This window comes from Actinia tenebrosa, unplaced genomic scaffold (assembly GCF_029948245.1).
Source record: "Actinia tenebrosa isolate PJP-AT-01 unplaced genomic scaffold, QUT_ActTen_1.0 PGA_scaffold15__27_contigs__length_11533743, whole genome shotgun sequence".
NCBI lineage: Eukaryota > Metazoa > Cnidaria > Anthozoa > Actiniaria > Actiniidae > Actinia > Actinia tenebrosa.
Window position 1 is genome coordinate 5,086,537 of NW_028292575.1, and position 20,816 is coordinate 5,107,352.

A 20,816-nucleotide genomic window follows, 5' to 3' on the forward strand; every position below is an offset into this window, starting at 1 on the left:
TTACTGTCGCGAACGGCGTTTTCGGGAGTGTTTGAAAAATTCCATTTTTCTCCATAATAAAGCGTTATTTGATCAAACCAACTATACAGCGATTCTTAGGATACATTACCCTAACTAACTTGAAAGTATGAGCGAAATCGATTTTTCGAAGTTTGCCACGGATTTTGAATTTTGCTTGATCGTTACCGACAGTCACTCTTAATCCCTCTTTAAAAACGTACAATAAACATTCGAAAAAATATGGTTCATGTTAAACCAAGAACAAGGTTAAATATAAATCAACATTTCGTGTTCATTAATATGAGATAGAGCAAATTATTATTATGTTATGCGCAGCATAGCCTCCTCCGAAGGCAACTCCTTCGGCTTCCAATGGCGGGGCGGGCTACAGGGCGGGCTTCCTTTGGCATAGGACCGCGGAGGGAACATCGTTTTTGTTTCTTCATTAGAGAGATTCAGAGAGATGCCAGTGGAGGAGGCTATGCACAGTATGTCCTTACTGAAAAGAATTCCCTACGGGATGCCTGTGCTGGATCAGTGTTTATTTGCCCTTTCACTAGGAGTAGTTTAGTTTAAGATATTCGGGGTGTGACATAAGCAATAAAATGGCAACAAAAAGTTCACGTGCCGTGAAAAAAAGACGTACGGTATGGACACCCCGCCCCATGCCGTGACCGTAACCGTGACGGTACGTGTCTGGCCGTTTTCATTCGACTTGAAGTAATCGCATTGTATGGTTGAGCAGATATTATCTTTTCTCTTTTCTGAACCGTAATGCACCTTGTGTAGTGAATTTATTAGCCTGCGTTGCTTGGCAGTCAGCGGTATTTTTGAAAGCAGCCGCAGACCGGTAACTAACGCAGGCTATTATTTATAAAGCTCATTTTTCCTCTATTAAACACAGGATACATTCATGTTGGCTGTTACTATGAAGTCCACAAGTGCGGATCTCCACCATATTACATCGAGAACCACCGACCAAACACTTCTATTTTTGACATCTGTTTGAACTTTACTAGTACAAGAGAATGGAAGTCGTTTGGTATACAAGCCCTTCAACAAACCGATTGTGTCACGGGTCCACATTTTCACACACCTCTGAATCCAGTGTGCTTTAAGCCAGGCAACTGCAGTGACGATAGAGGCAACGTAACGCAATACTCTTATGAAGTTTACGTCATGGGCAATGTAAGCATACACGGTAAGTTGCATGGTGGGTTTTGGAGAACAGGAGGGAAGTGGTGTCTTTTACCAGAGAGGTAGGAGGGAAGTTGGGAGGAGGGAGGAGGAAGGACAGAGGTAGGTGAGAGGTAGGGTAATTTGGAGGGAGGTAGGAGGGAAGTAGGAGGGAGGTAGCAGGGAGGTAGCCGGATATCGATGGAGGGATGGAGAAGGGAGATAGGAGGGAGGTTGGAGGGAGGTAGAAGAAATTTGGAGGGAGATAGGATGAAGGTAGGAGGGAGGTTGGAGGGAGGTAGAAGAAATTTGGAGGGAGATAGGATGAAGGTAGGAGGGAGGTTGGAGGGAGGTAGAAGAAACTTGGAGGGAGATAGGATGAAGGTAGGAGGGAGGTTGGAGGGAGGTTAAAGCGAGGTGAAGTTGAAACTGATTGAATTAAACATACTTCAAGCCAACTTTTCCTGATGCTTTCGAATGAGGCTACTGACGAACAAGGAAAAATATATTGTTTTAGTCAATATTGTAGCCGCCGAGTATGAAGATCCATAAGTATTTTTTTACAATGACAGAGCGTACTCTTACAATCTGATTGGCTGACAGATGACAGACACATAGAACGACGAATCGCTGCGTTCGTGGTTCCACACTTGAGTTTTAAACGTATTCAGTTTAAGACTTCTTCTATGATCAAAAAGAGGACAGTCTATGGACATCTATGAAAGATTTGTTAATCTTATCATTTGCAGATTTATCTCTAGGCTACGTCTGTTAATATGTTTTTGTTTTCCGTTTCAACCCAAGAATATATATATATATCTGTATGTATGATAACACACAGGTTCCTCTTTTTAGCTTCTTTTCTCCCTCAAAAGAGCAAATGTTTTGGAGATGATTATTCTTATAGTACTGCTTCAATCATTTTTGTATGGTTCTTATGTATAACCCGAAACGTGCCCAAACTAATTTTTAGTAACTGGGATTCCTGTGTTTCATGGCGGTTAATCAAAACCGAAAGAGCAAAACCAAAGTAAAACAATGGCGTTCCATGCTGTTTGGTTGTCATGTTTGTGATAATCTTTGATCTACACAAAAATTTGATAATATTTTATTGAAATGTTGTTAAATGATAGTTGTTAGTGATCAAAACAATCAAAGGAAAGAGCGCGTGCACGTTGACGTCAGCTTATTTGTCCGTCCTCTTTATGCTCTCTTATTGATGATAAAAAATAACCAATCAGCGCGCGAGAAATTTGTAATTTATTGTAAAAATATTTATTTATCAAGTCCTTGATGTAGGTAAAAGTAATAGGTAGGCTCTTTGTTGTAAGGATTTCCCATTTCAGACAATGTGTCATTCCATAGAGTATAATTTCTTTGTTTAATGGTTGTGCATGAGAAGACACGCGAATATGGATACAAGAATCTTGTTCTCAAGAGGAAAAAAACTGGTCATGACTGAATAATCCTTCAAATTCTTGTGCTTTTTTCCCTTTACTTTTTGGCTATAATTTCAGAATAAACAGTCGAAATCGTTTGAGGCAGTTAGATCTCGAAACATCACATCGTTATTTCCGCTCTTCATTAGTTTTCATTCAGCTATCAAAAAGTTTGATATATAAAAATATATATACAATTTTTTTCTCTCCTCAGTTCCCTTTTTATACTAGTTCAAAACATAGGTCTTGCCAACATCAACAATAATTTACATAGTGTATAACAACATTCCCTATAGCGGCTCTTTATTCAGCAACAATTTGTTTCGTTATCTGAAACAACCTCATAAATGCATTGATGGTTTCTTTGGTATATCTTCTGATACCCACTATGACCTTTAGACCTACCGAGGATGACAACACATTGAAGTTGCATGTGGTTCAGGGTAAGTACAATTTTGTGTGCAACCAACTTGTATATAATTATAATAAAACGTAAAATAAGATAGCTGAGTTGTATGCATGCATTGTATTTCTTGAAATAGAAATCATTTGGTTCATGATTCATTAACAATAGTCAGTTAGTTCCAGCGGATAAGGAAATTGATTAAAAAATGAACGTTGCTTTTGTCTTATTTAATAAGTTCCGATTTTATTTTGTTTCGTGTATATTTTCGATATCACATTTATTTAAGTGTAGGGGTATAGATCACGCCCTTTAGAGCCATCTTTTATTAAAACTCAGTGTGAATAGTAAGTTTACATTTTAAGAGGAATTTTTTTCAATAACGAGCAATAATGGCAAAAAGCGCCAAAAACTAGACTTTCGTATGAGTTTTGATCCCAATTTTCGTTTTGGGTTAACACTCAAAACCTTTTTTTAACAGTTAGAAACTGATGTACTATGATAAAATACTTGTTGAAGCGGTATTTTCAATTATACAAAGATGTTTTGTTACATTTGTGTTAGAATGTAGCTTTGTCAGGCCTTTTTATAGAAAATGTATGGGAAATAAGTAAATGAAGGCCTAAACCTCATTTTCTATTCAGATTTTTGCTTTGGGTTAACACTTTGATTCCGCTTTCATCGGTCATCTCCACTTCCAAACAAGTTAAACTTTATGAATAACAAGATTTTAGCCTTGTACAACAGACTTTCTTCAAGAAAATAGTTTTTGGCGCTCACCACTTGAATACGAAAAGAATTCTCTCTTAAAGTAAATCCTTTCCAAGGAACACCCCAGGGAGAAATCAAAAGGGTAAAATAAATATCACAACTTGTGTAATGAAGCAAAATTATGTCGGCAACGAACCATATTTTGGTTCATAAAATAATTTAAAATTTTATTATGGATCATTAATATTTGATGTTTAATTAATATTTATCAATTCTTGGCCACAACATAAACCAACACCATGATTTTATCTAGCCACAGAACTCGGTAAATAGGATTTGAAAATTAACTATATATAGACAAATCTAGTTTACTCTGACTCACAATAAATCGACTTCACTTTGGAGTTAGATGGCCAAGTCTATGGCTGTAGCTGTGGTCGAGCTTGCACGTACCTAAGTACAGACAATGGTTTAGAAAGTAATTGCTTCTAAAAACCACGCCTGTACTAGGGAACGTCTTTCTGGTCAGCATGGCTTCACCTTAGGCTCGTGTAGCTAAACCTCTCGTATAGTCGTAAAGGTAATAAGTCACACAAAGTACAAGGTGAATAACGAGTCCTGAAGCTGGTAGCCTTTTCTAACACATAACCACGAGAAACTTATGAAACGCAGACAGAAGGAGAAATGATATTTCAATGTGTATACAGTGAATGTCATTAACGTTGTCCACCGAAAAAAGACATTTACACATTTGGACATTTAGACTAAAAGAAATATCACGTGTTTCATTATGTATTCTTTGCCTCGTGTGCGTCAGCCTGAACTTTAAATGTAAAATTCAACTCGTGAATCGAAAATCGAGAGTACCCCGACCATTTAGTGAGGATTTAAGATGGAGAATGGTATTTCAGCGTTTGTTTTATGCCAGAACGTTCGAGAAAACACGTGATATTTCTTTTAGTCTAAATGTCTAAGTGTCTAAATGTGTAAATGTGTAAATCTCTAAATGTCTTTTTTCGGTGGACAATGTTAATGACATTGACTGTATCATTGACAATTTTTTTTACATTTTCAGATAAGGATTTTTGACGTCCGCGAAGCAAGCAGCCAAACTTGAAGAAACATGACTGCAGTGTTTTCTTTGGCAAGACCTAACCTCAAGTTCATTCAGTAGCACGATAATCTCAACGTTTGATAAGTTGACCATGAAATGAAGATAAAATTCTTTACCAGTGTTGCAGTATTATGCTAATAATTTCTTTGCTTTTTGTTTCTTTTTATTTCAGGCTTCACAATGGTCCAGCTCCTTTCGATATTCTACTTTCGTTTTCCGACACGTTTCGCTTATTTTTCGGATCGGACTCGGGCATATTTCGTAGTGTCTTCGTTCGAAATACCTTATCACAGCTTACTTTCGTTTCGGTCTCAAACAATATATTTTTCTCAATGAATATTCGCCTAGTTTTAAAAAATACGTACAAAAATGTCTTATTTTAAAGTCAACAGGCTTTGCTAATTCCCCCTCCCGTTTGAGCTGATTTACCGGCTTTATTTTTATTCCTTTTAAGTTTCTACTATTAGACGAATAGCAGCCATGTTGGAGTACCAACAGTGGTTAGTGGGCAGTACGCCAACATGGTTGCGATAAAGTCACAATAAAACTGCAAGTACGTTGACTTGAAAAACAAAAGACCACAAAAACGATTGTTTTATTTTTCTAATGCGGACTGTTTGAACTAGGCGAAAATATTCATATTGCATTGCACAGAGCATATCTTAGTATAAAGATATGGTCTTTGTTTCTGTCTGTCACAAAGGATTCCGGACCGTTTTGGTATGAACGGTATTTAAGAATCTTGACGTGAATCGTTGCGTTTTTAGATAAAAAACGTTAACGGGACAAAATATGTATAATTATATTGTATTTCTGCGGGTTTGTTTCCGCAGGACACGAGACTCTAAGAATGTAGGAGGGGGAGGGGGGTTGGGGGGTTGGAGTAAATAGGTGTTATGGGAACCAGGAAAGAAGGAAAATGCACGGGAATAGGAATTGAAGGGAAAGGAAAGGAAATGGTCGCAAAGGCACGGGAAGGGAGGAAAATGCAAAGGAATCAATGTAAGGGGAAAAAGAAAAAGTGAATTATAGCGCAAATAACTTTTTTATCCATCTTATTAATTAATTATTCATATTTTTGTATACATTTAGAGCCGCCATCATTCATACAAAAATTACCAAAATCAAAGACGGTTTCCGAAGGAGCACAGGTTATATTCACCTGTAATGCTACTGGATCCCCAGTCCCTTCAACCGTATGGTACAAAGATGGTCAAGAACTGGCAGGAAGGAACTCGATGTACCAAATCGCTAACGACAACAGAACATTGACGATAACGAAAGTCGACAGAGATGATCAAGGAATCTACTCGTGTAGCGTTTCTAATTCGATTGATCCTAGTTTATCATCGTCGGCCAATCTTACTGTCAACTGTAAGTATATCATTAATCAGACTAAATTTTAAAATCCTAATAAAATAGAATAAAAATGAAAAATAAAATTCCTAGTTTGAACAACATCAAAGAAAATATTTATAATCGATAAATTAAACACCATCTTAGAAAAGAAGCTTTTTTCAAAAAGAAAAAAAAAGATTTAAAAAAAAAAAAAAAGTAAATCCAGAGTAAGACTTTGGTTTTTGACTTTATCGATAAATCCAGATTTTTTTTATTTGCACGAATTACTTTTAAAGTAATAAAATATATATACCAACAGACTTTTATTATTAGGAGTTGCCCTGTTTTATTATTTCTTCAGAATATGAGGATTTGTGCCAAACCTGCGACACAATCTTCCGTTAAATATCACTATGGCCACTGTTCCTTTGCGGCAAGGCTGACCTCATGGACAGTCTTATCATTGCTTTTGTTTAATTTAATAAAAATTCCAAATGCTTCCCGGCGCCGGATTTTTAGCTACAAGGCAGTAACATTGAGCTTTATAAATGTAGTCCTAATACTCACATTTTCCAACTCTTGCTCCTTAAATGGGTCCTTAAATGACTGTAAAAGAAAACGTTTAATTCTGGCAGCTCGGCTTAAAATATTTGGCCGGTCAGCCTATTGTCTGTTGTAGTACTCTTGTAGAGTGCCTTGGATATTGCTTTTCCAGATCCATCAAAAATATTCTCAGAGTCACTTACTGATAAAACATCAAATGAAGAAGACAGTATGACCTTGACATGCTACTTGGAAGGCAAACCAGTATCTAATGTAACCTGGTACAAAGAGGGTCAACCAATCATACCTGCAAATGACAACAGAATATCTGTCTCTCCACCTACCTCAGTCAGTAATACCAGTGCTTCAATTACTATTACTGGAGTGAACCGTACTGACGAGGGCTACTATTCCTGTCAGGCTGTAAATGATGTCGGTAATGATACCTCATCTGGAGCATTGTTGACAGTCAACTGTAAGTATGACATATATCACTGAACCTTGTGTAACGAGGTTGGCTTCCTCAGATTATTAACTGCCTGTATGTAATCAACATTCTCAGATCCTCCCAAGATATTGGTCCCCCCAACAGGCCAATCAGTTGTCGAGACAAGAAGTGTGTCACTGACGTGTTACTTGGAAGGAAAACCACTTTCTAATGTAACCTGGTTCAAAGATGGTCACCCAATCATACCTGCGAAAGACAAAAGAATATCTGTATCTCCACCCACCTCAGTCACTAATACCAGTGCTACGATTACTGTTATTAACGTGAACCGTACTGACGAGGGCAAGTATTCCTGTCAGGCTGTGAATGGTGTTGGTAATGATACCTCATCTGCAGCATTGCTGACAGTCAACTGTAAGTACAACATGTATTACTGAACCTTGTGTAACGAGGTTGGCTTCCTCAGATTATTAACACCCCTGTATGTAATCAACATTCTCAGATCCTCCCAAGATATTGGTCCCTCCAACGACCCAAACAGTAGTCGAGACAAGCAGTCTATCACTGACGTGTTACTTGGAAGGCAAAACAGTATCTAATGTAACCTGGTTCAAAGATGGTCACCCAATCATACCTGCTAATGACAACAGAATATCTTTATCTTCTTCCAACTCAGTCAGTTATACCAGTGCTACTATTACTATTACTAACGCGAACCGTACCGACAAGGGCAGCTATTTCTGTCAGGCTGTGAATGATATCGGTAATGATGCCTCATCATCAGCATTGCTGACAGTCAACTGTAAGTATGACATATCACTGAACTTAGTGTAACTAGGTTGGCTTCCTTCAGATTATTAACTGTACTGTATGCGATCAATGTTTTCAGATCCTTCCAAGATATTGGTACCTCCAACAACTCAAACAGTAGTTGAGAGAAACAATATATCTCTGACTTGTTACTTGGAAGGAAAACCACTTTCTAACGTAACCTGGTTCAAAGATGGTCAACCAATCATAGCTGCTAATGACAACAGAATATCTGTCTCTCCACCTACCTCAGTCAGTAATACCAGTGCTTCAATTACTATTACTGGAGTGAACCGTACTGACGAGGGCTACTATTCCTGCCAGGCGGTGAATGGTGTTGGTAATGATTCGTCAGTTCAAGCATCGCTGACGGTAAACTGTAAGTATGACATATATCACTGAACCTTGTGTAACGAGGTTGGCTTTCTTCAGATTATTAACTGTCCTGTATGTAATCAATGTTCTCAGATCCTCCAAAGATATTGGTACCTCCAACAACCCAAACAGTTGTCAAGACAAGAAGTGTGTCACTGACGTGTTACTTGGAAGGAAAACCACTTTCTAATGTAACTTGGTTCAAAGATGGTCACCCAATCATACCTGCGAAAGACAACAGAATATCTGTATCTTCACCCACCTCAGTCAGTAATACCAGTGCTACGATTACTGTTACTAACGTCAACCGTACTGACGAGGGCAAGTATTCCTGTCAGGCTGTGAATGGTGTTGGTAATGATACCTCATCTGGAGCATCACTGACGGTCAACTGTAAGTATGACATATATCACTGAACCTTGTGTAACAAGGTTGGCTTCCTTCACATTATCAACTGCACTGTATGTAATCAATGTTCTCAGATCCTTCCAAGATATTGGTCCCCCCAACAGCCCAAACAGTAGTCGAGACAACCAGTCTATCACTGAAGTGCTACTTGGAAGGGAAACCACTTTCTAATGTATCCTGGTTCAAAGATGGTCACCCAATCATACCTGCTAATGACAACAGAATATCTGTATCTTCTTCCTACTCAGTCAGTAATACCAGTGCTACAATTACTATTACTAATGTGAGCCGTACTGACGAGGGAAGCTATTTTTGTCAGGGTGTGAATGGTGTCGGTAATGATACCTCATTTCAAGCATCACTGACAGTCAACTGTAAGTATAACATATAACTAAACGTAGAGTAACTAGGTTGGCTACTTCACATTATTAACTGCCCTGTATGTAATCAATGTTTTCAGATCCTTCCAAGATAATGGTACCTCCAACGAGCCAATCAGTTGTCGAGAAAAGAAGTGTGTTACTGACGTGCAACTTGGAAGGCAAACCAGTATCTCATGTAACCTGGTACAAAGATGGTCACCCAATCATACCTGCGAAAGACAACAGAATATCTGTCTATCAACCCACCTCAGTCACTAATACCAGTGCTACGATTACTGTTACTAACGTCAACCGTACTGACGAGGGCTACTATTCCTGTCAGGCTGTGAATGGTGTTGGTAATGATACCTCATCTGGAGCATCACTGACGGTCAACTGTAAGTATGACATATATCACTGAACCTAATGTAACAAGGTTGGCTTCCTCAGATTATTAACTGCACTGTGTATGTAATCCGTTCTCAGATCCTCCCAAGATATTGGTCCCCCCAACAAGCAAAACAGTAGTCGAGACAAGCAGTCTTTCACTGAAGTGCTACTTGGAAGGCAAACCAGTATCTAATGTAATCTGGTTCAAAGATGGTCAGACAATCATACCTGCTAATGACAACAGAATATCTGTATCTTCACCCACCTCAGTCAGTAATAGCAGTGCTACGATTGCTATTGCTAACGTGAACCGAACTGACGAGGGCAGCTATTTTTGTCAGGCTGTGAATGGTGTTGGTAATGATGCTTCACTTCAAGCATCACTCTCAGTCAACTGTAAGTATGACGTACACCACGAAGCTTTGTGTAACGAGGTTGACTTCCTTCAGATTAATTAACTGCCCTGTATGTAATCAATATTTTCAGATTCTCCCAAGATATTGGTAGATTTTCGGGCAAATTTCGAGCTACTTTTTGGGGCATTTTGGTATAATTTTTCAAGTGTATTAAAGGTCCGACAGTCCGTTATCTCTAGTAGACGGCCAATTATCCAAAGGAGTAAAAGCAGGGCATATTTCATCCATGCAAAGGCAGTCGACGGAGGAGGATAAATTTGAGTTTTTTGACTATTAAACGAGTTTAAATGACTTTCAACTTGCTAAAATGTTGCACATCTTACCACAGGCACCCCACAAATTAATTGAAGGCATTTTACAGTTTTACATTTGTGTTTCCTCTAACAATTGGACTGCTTTATAAAGCACACTGTTACTGCCACGCTCTTTTGGGGATGTATCATGCATTTTAGTGATAATTGATTGACTTGCTCATAAATACCTGATACGAAATAATGTACATTCGCATTTCAGACATCTTATATTTTATATGACCATATGATGTTTTTAGCATTACTACAAGTTATCAAATATTGGTCAATTACGATTTATCACAAAATTGCACTCAATAGTGATAAACATTGCTACTCACAGCTTGCATTAAGCTATTCTAGTGGTCTTTCTACAGGCAAGCCTCGAATTACGAAGCCGTTAACCACCAACAAAACAGTCGTTGAAGGCAAAAATGTTTCTTTCGTTTGCCAATACGATGGACGTCCTAAACCGAAAGTGAAGTGGCTCAAAGATAATATTGAAATAAAACCTCGTGAACAAGACTCAAGTCGACTGAGCATATCAGGTGATGGAAACACGCTGACTATCAACAAAGCAAGCAAATATGATGAAGGTCGCTACGAATGTCGAGTAACAAATGACTTGGGATACGATATTTCTTCTGTCAGCCTTGCTGTTCAGTGTAAGTTAGAAAGAAATAACCTTGATAAGAATCATTTGATACGGTTTATTTATTCTATTGGAGTAGAACATTTTAAATCCTCGGTAAACTCAAATGACTAATTTGTTTTGGTGCTGGTCGGTAGCTAAGAGGATCGAGGAATAAGATTTAAGCAGCAGCAACGACAACGAGAACAACCTACTTATAGCAACCGCTGAAACAATTACAACAACAACGGCAACAACAACAACAACAACAACAACAACAACAACAGCAATAACACGCAAGCAGTGCACAATAACAGTAGCAACAACAAAAGAAACAGCAGAGAAAATAATTTAAACAACGTCCCAGCAGAAAAAAACAAAAAACAAAAAAAACAAAAACAGGAACAACAACAAGAAAAACAGCAACAGCAGCAATAATAACAACAACACTAGCTTGCAATATCAACAAAACTACGTCATCGACTTAACTTAAAAATCCTATTTTTAATTTAGCTATTTTTAACTTTACCTGAGTTTCACTTGGTATGTGTTTATTTTTAAGACGATGGCAAGTTTGCCGTGCGTCCTCGAAACAAGACATACGTTGAGGGACAAAAGGTCACCCTGACATGCAATCGGGACCATATGTCAAAAGCCAAAATCCACTGGTTCATAAAAAAAAAGGACCACGATTCAGAGATCAAGATAAGCACAGATGAAGGTAGACTGGATATTTCACAAGATGGGACACAGCTAACGATTACTGAACTAAGACGAACAGATCAAGGCAGTTATCGATGTGAAGCACGATACAAATATGAACGCTCGCACTCCTCTTCTTATGGATATGTAAATGTTAATTGTAAGTATTTAGGGAGCATTCATTTTTTAGGGGGGTGGTGGGTGGGTGGGCTGTATGAATCCCTACAAACAGTAATAAAAAATATTTAGACCCCCCTCCCTTTCTTTTGTCTGCATAAAAAGGTGACCCTCCCCTTGAAATTTGTCGAATTATTGTCCCTCCCCTTTATGTAGTATGAAATATTTGATACCCCCTTTTTGACTATGAGTAGAAATTTAATAACCCTCCCCTGGATTCCTCCCACCCACCCGCCCTCCTAAAATATGAATGATCCCTTAGGGGAAATATTCTAGCTTGCTTTGTATTTTCTGCCATTCTCAGTTTTGCTCGGCCGAAAAAAAGGTTTGCTTTGTTTTTCTATGCTTGGCTATGCTTTCATCTGCTCTCCCGCCTTATCTACTCTTTTATTCTATCCACTTAAAAGAACAAAGTAACCGTTATTTATTATATATGTACAGCCTAGTTTGTTAATTAATATACTTAGCTTAAGACTTATAATTTATTCTTATAGACAAGCCAAAAATCCTACAATCCCCACCACATTCAGTCAAAAATGAAAAGGAATCAGTAACACTGAGCTGTGAATTTGAAGGAAAGCCATTTCCTTTGGTGACCTGGCTGAAGAATGGCCAAGAAATGGATACAAATTCAACTGGTAGAATATCAAGTACTGTGAGCCACACAACACAAGACGAATACATTGGAACAGCCAAGCTTCAGATATCCATGTTGAGACGAGAAGACCAAGGAAATTTTTCATGCTCTACTAAAAATAAAATCAATTCGTCTTTATCCAAAGAGGGATTTTTGGAAATTAGATGTAAGTTTATCCTTTAAAAAATTTTCTTTTATCTGCGACAATGATTTCATAATCGGATAGCTTTTTGGTGAATGATTGATGGTTGAAATTGACGGAAGATTTTCCTTGGGAGTTTATCAACCAACATGGCGGCCAATTATTTTGTCGTTTCATGCTGTTATTTCAAAACATTATATCAAACTAAATAGCCTTACCGGTTGGCATGTATATCATGTATATTCATTAAAATTTGTAATTATAATCATTCTGTAAAAATCAACTTGTGAGTTGAGCGTTGTGTGCATAGAACATTGAATGTAGTGGTTGTGCGTGTGAGCGAAAAGTGTCGAAAGCGCTAGAACGACTAGACACTTAAATAAAGTGATTTATTCTATTTATTTATTTATTCAATTAACAATTGCAGATCCCCCGGTCATCTTTTCATCACCAAGTAACATCACCAAAAATGAATCAGACCAAGTACAACTCTCTTGTACCATGGAGGGGAACCCTAAGCCCACAGTTTCCTGGCAAAAGAATGGTCATATCCTAGATCCAAACGAAGACAAGAGAATTAAACTCCAAACAATAGGAAACGCCTCACTTTGGGAGTCCACGATAACAATAAAGAGTGTAAAAGATACAGACGATGGTAGTTACTGCTGCGTGGCCACGAATGCTGCAACCAAGAAGACAGTTTCTTCGAAACCTGGAAAAGTTGTTGTTAACTGTAAGTAAGAAATACTAAGATTTATGGATCAAAACAAATGATTCCGTTTTTGTACATCATCGTTTTGGAATCCATGTAACTGCTTTTGGCACGAATGAAGTCCTATAATGCTTCAGAAGGACTGGTCTGTCCTATGCTGTAAGATGGTTCTTTTGATATTGGGTAACTTTTTTTGGGCGCTGCACCTGCTTTTGAAATCGCATTACTATGATTTACAAGAGTTCCTCTTGCTAAATTTGGCATTGCGTTACTTTCAAATGGCCCTATCCCCTCCACTTTTATTGCGTTACTTAAGATATCCTTAACAATAAGGTTATTATTATTGTAAGCTAACAACGAGAACTTAACCATGGAAGCAATTTTACTAATAGAACTGTAATTCCTAGTCTCCTTCTCAACCGTTTTAGCTTCGGTCCCAGATTCTCACGGACCCTCTGATGACGGCTACCGAGGAGAATATGAAATCCTGGGTCATGGTGGGAATCAAGGCAAGTAGAGATCTTGATACTTAAAAAATGCTTTGAATGCCTTTTCACAGTTCTTCACGATGTTTCCATCACAACGCCAAATCCTTACATTCTTACACTTGGTAAGACGGAAGCTTCTCTTCAGTGCAGTGCAGTTGGTTTTCCAAAGCCTGCCTTGACATGGTACAAAGAAGTAACAATTAAATCTGCCTCACAAGTCAAAAGCTTACAAACATTGAGTTCCAATCACTCAGGTGGCCAAGATGGCGTCCAGTTGCTCCTTACAGCATCTGGCAATGGAATAAGTTACAAAGAAGCAGGCAACTACATGTGTGAGGCTTACAGCAAAATCTTGAACAAGACTACAAGAGGGACAATAGAAGTTCTGAGTAAGTCTGTACTTTTCTTTGTATTTTTATAGTTCTTCTCCAGTTTTAACCTGTAAATTTCCTTGCGCGTGTCAATTTTGCCCAATTCAATACAACTTTATATTATTTGCCCTAAGACTGAGTGTGAATAAACATATAATTGTTCAATGGTATTCTTGTAAGTAGGATGCATATTGAAATGAAAAACTGTATCCACTGCGCTTTATAGGTTAATTTTATTGCCGAGATTTCCGCCATATTTGCCATCCTCAAGTCGCAACATGTAACGACATACAACTGCGCGAGCTAACTATTCGTAATTGAGATAAAAACAAAAATACAATATGCACTATCTAGGCTAAAACATAATTGTTGTCGTTTCAAAAACTTATAAATTTGATGTCATTTATCTATAGTTAAACCAGAAATCCAATACAAACCGACAAACCAGATTGTCATACAAGGGAAAACAGCATCATTTTATTGTAATGCCACTGGAGTACCTGAGCCCACAATATCATGGAGATTCAAACACAAACCCAAAAACACTGGGATTAAACTCGTGATTGACAAAGTACAAAATACTGGAGAATACGAAGGAAGGTATACATGTATTGCAAGCAGCAGGGCTGGGAAAACAGAAGATTCTGCATTGCTAACTGTACTTGGTAAGATTATGATGTATATTGAATCGATAAATGTCGTGTAAAATTTCTTTAAGATATTTTTTTAAGATAACGAACTTGATGCATTGTGGTCTATTTTTGGGTATAAAAACACCATTGCAGTATATTATGCAACTTATTGCAGTATATGCATGACCATCGGATGGTGACCGGAATGTGTCACATGATTACATATTCAAGCACTCCATTAAAAAAAATCTTCAGTATTGCTTTCTCTTTCTTCAACTGTTTCTTCAATTTAATATATTTCTACATAACTTTGTATTCACATTCACAAATACATCGTATTTTTAACAGTTCCACCAACAAAAAAAGCTGCATTGCAAGGTGTCATGCTACAGCTGGGACAAACCCTTCGACTAAAGTGTGATGTGAATGGAGATCCTAAACCATCTTTTGTATGGACGAAAAGACTACTAGGAAAAACTGAACGGATAATGTTACCCGATCAAAAGAAGGCTGAGCTACTTATCACAGACGTGCGTATCGAACATGCTGCGTATTACGGATGTACAGCAACCAATAGTCTTGGCAACATAACACTCAAAGAGGTTTTTATTGATGTAAACAGTAAGTAAACTGGTGTCTATTTCTTTCAAAAAAGATAGGTGAAGGTTTTGGTTGCATGCTGCATGTTGCATACCAAGATTGAAATGTGCTGTGGATCATATGTGAATATTGTCAGTACACTATTAGGAGAAAATATACGGCTGGAGATCCCATATCGCTGTGACCTAGTATTTATAAGGGCGTTGTCAATTTTATCCATTATTTATTTATATGCACAATAGACATAGATAATCAAATATAAATGGTACGAAATCAAAAACAACAACAACAACAAAATATTGTTGTGACCTTCGACTAATTGCATAGTGCAAATGCACCATAGTGCATTTCGGACTTAGTATGCAGCATGCAACAAAGGCGCCTTCAACGACCTTTTTTTTAATTGACCTAATTCACTATGACGTCACTGCTTGTTTATGTCGGGGATAGAATCGCCAAATCCAATAGAAAATTCAACTAAATTTGCTCCTAGCGAAACAGTTTAATCTAAAATGGCCTGGTTTTTAGATATAATGTGTGTTAATATGTAGTAAAAAATATTCTGAGCGTTTGCTAGCTATTCTACTTCTCTTCGTGGAATGATACTGGATTTAGAACAATTTTCGGTTAGTTTGCGTTGATTTGACCCCCTCCGACGACCATGATCCTTTGCGTTTAAACAATAGATTGTTGAATATTGTTTTGATGTGACGTCATAGTGAAGTAGGGCAATTGTTAGCTGTAAATACCATGCACAGAATTTCGAAGCTATATTCATGGCACGTGTAATTCTCTTGAGTATCATTTCTTTGTTTCCCAATGAAGCAATTATTCTTACAAAGAATCTCACTTTCAGTAAATTTAAAGGGAAAAATCTGCGCGCGGTAAAGTGATATACTCCTTATTCTTTTTTAGCTTCACTTAACATTATCAACAGTGATCGATTCTTCAACGCCACTGAAGAAAGCTCAACCACCATAATATGTAATGCATCTAGTGAAGTTTTCCCCGTGAAAGTAAAACTTTTCAAAGATGGCATAGAATTAAAGACTCGAAGGGATGTTTCAAAAGACAAACAAGTAGTAACAGCGCGGTTAGACCTTACTAAAGTGTCAACAGATGACTCTGGTAATTACACGTGTGTGGCTAGAAACAGACAAAAAGAGGTTAGGGCAGATGTCACTCTTACTGTAAATGGTAAGTTTGAAAGTTCAAAATTTTTGTTTAAAAAAGAAATTATTACCAATGGTCAAAAAATAATTAATTATTTTACACTTGAAAACCTGCCAATTTTTCGGTAAAAACTGGAAAAATTCTAACGTCTCTTGATAGAAAACTTTCGTGGCTTTTTTAATGTACTTATATAAATCTTGCTGGATATTTTTAGTACCAATCAAAGTGGAAATGGATGTCAGTCTTAAAAACAAAACATTCACAGACGAGCTTCGTGATAACACTACTCAAGAATACAGAAATCTTACAGCTGAGTTTATAGAAGAGGTACGATATTTATATATGTTGGATTACATTGGAGCTTTAATTGCGTAATGCTCTTTTTAAAACATACATTTATTCTTCCTTTCTTTTTTAATTTTTATTTTATTTCAGATGACTAAGGTGTATCGAAATGAAACAGGGTTCTTACGAGTAGAAGTTTTGGGTTTTAGGTAAACTAAGATTCTTATTTTTCTCATTCGCTCATCCATCCATCCATCCATCCATCCACTCATCTATCCATCCATCCATCCACATTATTCGTTCATCCATTCCTTCCTTCCTTCCTTCCTTCCTTCCTTCCTTCCTTCCTTTTATTTGACTTCTCTTTTCCACTTTTTCTAGCTTCTTGGTTTAATTCATTTTTTCAAGTCTCACAAATCGAAAACGAAAAATGAAATACAGATAATTGAATTCACTTTGATTTCTACAGCAATGGTAGCGTCTCTGTTCAGTTTCGCGTCGTTTATAAAATTGAAGTCAAGAATCCAGAAGACAAGCCTCCACCAGATGCCAAGGTGCGAATTGCAAATGTTCTTGTCCGTAGGGTGAAGACGTCAGGTGGTATCGTAGGGAAGCTGATATTAAAAGCCGAGTCTCTGAAACCACGAGGTATGTATACGTAAAAGTAAATAAAGAGTTTCCAATTCTATTGCTAATTCTTCTTTTTATTAGTTAAGCCTCCAGCACCAAGAAACCTAACCGCTATCAACATCAAGAAAACATCAATGACCATTCACTGGAGCCCACCCCTTTACCACGACACATACAGCGTAGAAAACTACTTAGTTAAGTACAAACAGTTCAGCAATTCTTGGAAGAACCTTGAAGCTGGTGGACAGCACTCGAACACCTTGTTCCTGGAAGACTTAGAACCAGATACGTCATATTCTATCAAGGCTGGTGCTGTGAATCACGTGGGTGAAGGATTACCCAGTAATGTGATTGAAGTGAAAACACACTCTGGTACGTTCAAGAGTACCTTTCATAGCTCCCTGCGCTATCTTGAAGGTAGCCTTATCTTTGCATCGAAGCGAGAAGATCAGTGAGCTTGCAACACTTTGTTGGACAATTATTTACGTCTCTATCATTCCAAGCTCACTGTTCGACTCGTTTCAATGCAAAGGCACCGCTACCTGTGAAATCTGTGAAAGCTAAGGGACCATTGTAGAATGGAATCATCTGCGTCTGAGTAAAGTTCACGATTTCTTAGCTTAAAATGTCTTTGACGCTCAAGGGAAGTGGCTGTTATAACCTAGAAAGATCCTTTTCAGTTTATACTTGTCCTATATTCCTATGATTTTTTTCAACTCCCAAGGGTGGAGGCTAGTCACCCAATCTACAAAGCATCCCCCCTGGATCCACTCTTAACGTTGACCAAGGATTTTCTTTAGTGTGCCGTGCGTGTTAAAAAGTGATTTTTAAAAAAAATTATTCTATTTTATTTTATTGTTTTGTTTTCTTCAAGTTGAACGAAGTCTTTATAAAAAAATATTTCTTTGTAAGAATCATATATTGCTTCTTCTAAAATTCTATTGAACCCTACCATGCTAAATCTCCATGAACAGGTTTCCTAATGACTCTCTCATCTTTAGATTTCTGGAGTACATTCACCAAGGTTTTTGTCCCCCTCTTTGTACTGTTGTTGCTTGGTGTAATTGTACTGCTTTATATACGACGCCGACGAGCGAGAACAGAAGCCAAGCTGGCGACCACAGAAGTGGAAGGAAAACGATGTGTGAGTTGACCACGAAAGTTTTTTTTTCGTTTTAAATTATATAAGTTTGGAATACGACCGACCAATGGGTCAGTTAATTGATGGATCAGAATTTACTGTGTTTCCGTTCTGTTTTTGGTAACGTCTTTTGCATCATAAATTTTATCCTCTTAAATATCGTGTCTATAACAGTCATTAAATCCATCAGTCGGACGGCCGGTCGATCAGTCGATCAGTCCGTTTGTTGGTCGATCAAAAACTACTGTATTTTGTTTTGTTTTTTTATATCCTTTCAGCATTTCTCTATTTCTTCATATCTGATTACATTCTTCATATCTTTCCATTTTATTCTATCAGTATGACGACTTTCATGACGGAGAAAAAAAGATCGAGTGTGGCGCTGACGCACTGGAAATGGTAGAACTACCCTTGCGATGTAGAAGTATTCCACGTGACAATCTTGTTCTTGATAAAGAACTTGGCTCTGGTCAGTTTGGTGTGGTTTACAAGGGATTCTTGAAGGAGAAGGGTGAAGATGAAGATTTGCCGTGTGCTGTCAAGATGTTAAAACGTAAGTTGACCTATCACTGGGTGGAGCGTTTGGAGCGTCTTTACTCAGTTGAGAAGGAAGTCATATTTGTGTACCAAACAATAGAGCCTTTCTGCACATCCTTTGCATAAAAATAAAGATCAACTCCCCGAGGATAGATGTTTTGGTTTGGTACACCAACATGGCTGCTCTACAGAAGCCTTGGAATAAGGAATAAGGAGTATTGATTGATTGCGGATATTGAACTATAGGATGAATTAGTAATGTGACATTCTTATATCTATAGCTGGTGCATCTGAGAGTGATTACCGGGATCTGTTCAATGAACTTGAGATCATGTGTTCTGTGGAAGAGCATCCAAATATTGTCAACCTGCTTGGTGCCTGCAAGGGAGGAGGTAAATTGAATATTAATCAGATGCACAACTTTAACCATAGATGAAAAACTTTGATGCTCTTTAGTCAGTGTTATCTAGCTACTGAGTACTACATAGAAAACAGGTTACATGTAATTCATATTCATGTATTTCCTTAAACATTTGTACATACAAATAGATAATAAGCAAGCTAGAAAATGCAGGTAGTCTGTGAGGAGAAAACATATAAGACCACTGTAAATGAGTGTTTTTTTTTTAAGAAAACAAAAAATGTTTCCAAAAAAGGCATTACTTCATGGACTTACGCAGGCTGCAGAATAATAGCAGAATCTCTGTTAAGCTGCCGACGTCTATTAAGCGCCATCTATTAAGTATCCAATCTGCTATTTGTCAATGTCCCTCAGAAAATGTTCGTTGCTCTACTTTACGCCTCTATTAGGTTGCTAGCAGCTCATTAGCAAATGACAATCCCCCAAAGGGTGGCCGATACTATAATAGTTCGACCGTATTTCATTACCAGTCATTACCATTTATCATTATCAATTCCAGGTGGACCTTTGTACGTGGTTGTGGAGTTCGCAGAGAATGGATGCCTGCTTGATTACATTCGGGAAAACAGAATAACTACCATTGATGATGATGGGAACAAGGACGAAGCGTCATCATTGGACAACCAGGAAAAGATTAGAATTGCTTTGGATATTGCTAATGGAATGAAGCATCTAGCAAGCCACAAGGTACCGGCTTTACTCACGAACAAAGACAAGCGATGCATTGCGGTCTAGCTTTCATACAAACATATTTTGTTTGTACCCAAGCAAGACCACAATGCATTATATTTACACTTAAATTTCTACATTTTGCAAGATGAAGAAGAAAGCAGAAGCGAGTTTAACGTTACAGGGAGTGAAAGTCAATAGTTGATATTTTTCTCATGAGTACATATAATGTTCATCTCTTTTCTACGCATTTTGGGGGAGGGGAGGGTGAGACAACAATCGGCATAAATAAGCCAAATCGCAGTAAACTCCAATTATTTCATAGTCTTATCGATGCATTAAAAAATTTTTGACTTAAGGTCAAGTCTTTAACCTTTTTTTACAGTGTGTTCATCGTGATTTGGCCGCTAGAAATGTTCTGCTTGGAAAGGACAGGATCGCTAAAGTAGCTGACTTTGGCCTCGCAAGGGATGTGTACGAACAAGGATTCTACGAGAAATCGAGTTCTGGGGTTAGTGTCAAGTCAGTACAGTCTTAAATACTTTTCTTTACTATAATCTTCTTGCCTACAATAGACAAGCTTGGACAGCAGAGAGCCGAAACAGGGATAAGGTCAATGAAGTGTTTTTTATGCATACGTATGGA

The 20,816-nt window shown here is 37.7% G+C and overlaps 1 protein-coding gene across 1 annotated transcript in view; it reads left to right on the top strand.

Annotated features, from left to right (window-relative positions):
* The window catches only part of LOC116300659 (uncharacterized), a 28,162-nt gene that overhangs the window by 4,753 nt on the left and 2,593 nt on the right, over positions 1-20,816 (top strand). Inside the window, exons 3-29 of the mRNA XM_089030702.1 lie at positions 905-1,201; positions 5,936-6,217; positions 6,897-7,199; positions 7,287-7,586; positions 7,675-7,974; positions 8,062-8,361; positions 8,451-8,750; positions 8,840-9,139; positions 9,226-9,525; positions 9,614-9,913; positions 10,601-10,888; positions 11,417-11,716; positions 12,228-12,536; positions 12,940-13,245; positions 13,784-14,101; positions 14,497-14,748; positions 15,064-15,336; positions 16,231-16,512; positions 16,703-16,815; positions 16,924-16,982; positions 17,243-17,421; positions 17,485-17,775; positions 18,405-18,547; positions 18,884-19,097; positions 19,363-19,473; positions 20,002-20,189; positions 20,557-20,682. Coding sequence (XP_088886828.1) covers positions 905-1,201; positions 5,936-6,217; positions 6,897-7,199; positions 7,287-7,586; positions 7,675-7,974; positions 8,062-8,361; positions 8,451-8,750; positions 8,840-9,139; positions 9,226-9,525; positions 9,614-9,913; positions 10,601-10,888; positions 11,417-11,716; positions 12,228-12,536; positions 12,940-13,245; positions 13,784-14,101; positions 14,497-14,748; positions 15,064-15,336; positions 16,231-16,512; positions 16,703-16,815; positions 16,924-16,982; positions 17,243-17,421; positions 17,485-17,775; positions 18,405-18,547; positions 18,884-19,097; positions 19,363-19,473; positions 20,002-20,189; positions 20,557-20,682 — 6,734 coding nt within the window. The remainder of the gene's footprint in view (positions 1-904; positions 1,202-5,935; positions 6,218-6,896; positions 7,200-7,286; positions 7,587-7,674; positions 7,975-8,061; positions 8,362-8,450; positions 8,751-8,839; positions 9,140-9,225; positions 9,526-9,613; positions 9,914-10,600; positions 10,889-11,416; positions 11,717-12,227; positions 12,537-12,939; positions 13,246-13,783; positions 14,102-14,496; positions 14,749-15,063; positions 15,337-16,230; positions 16,513-16,702; positions 16,816-16,923; positions 16,983-17,242; positions 17,422-17,484; positions 17,776-18,404; positions 18,548-18,883; positions 19,098-19,362; positions 19,474-20,001; positions 20,190-20,556; positions 20,683-20,816) is intronic.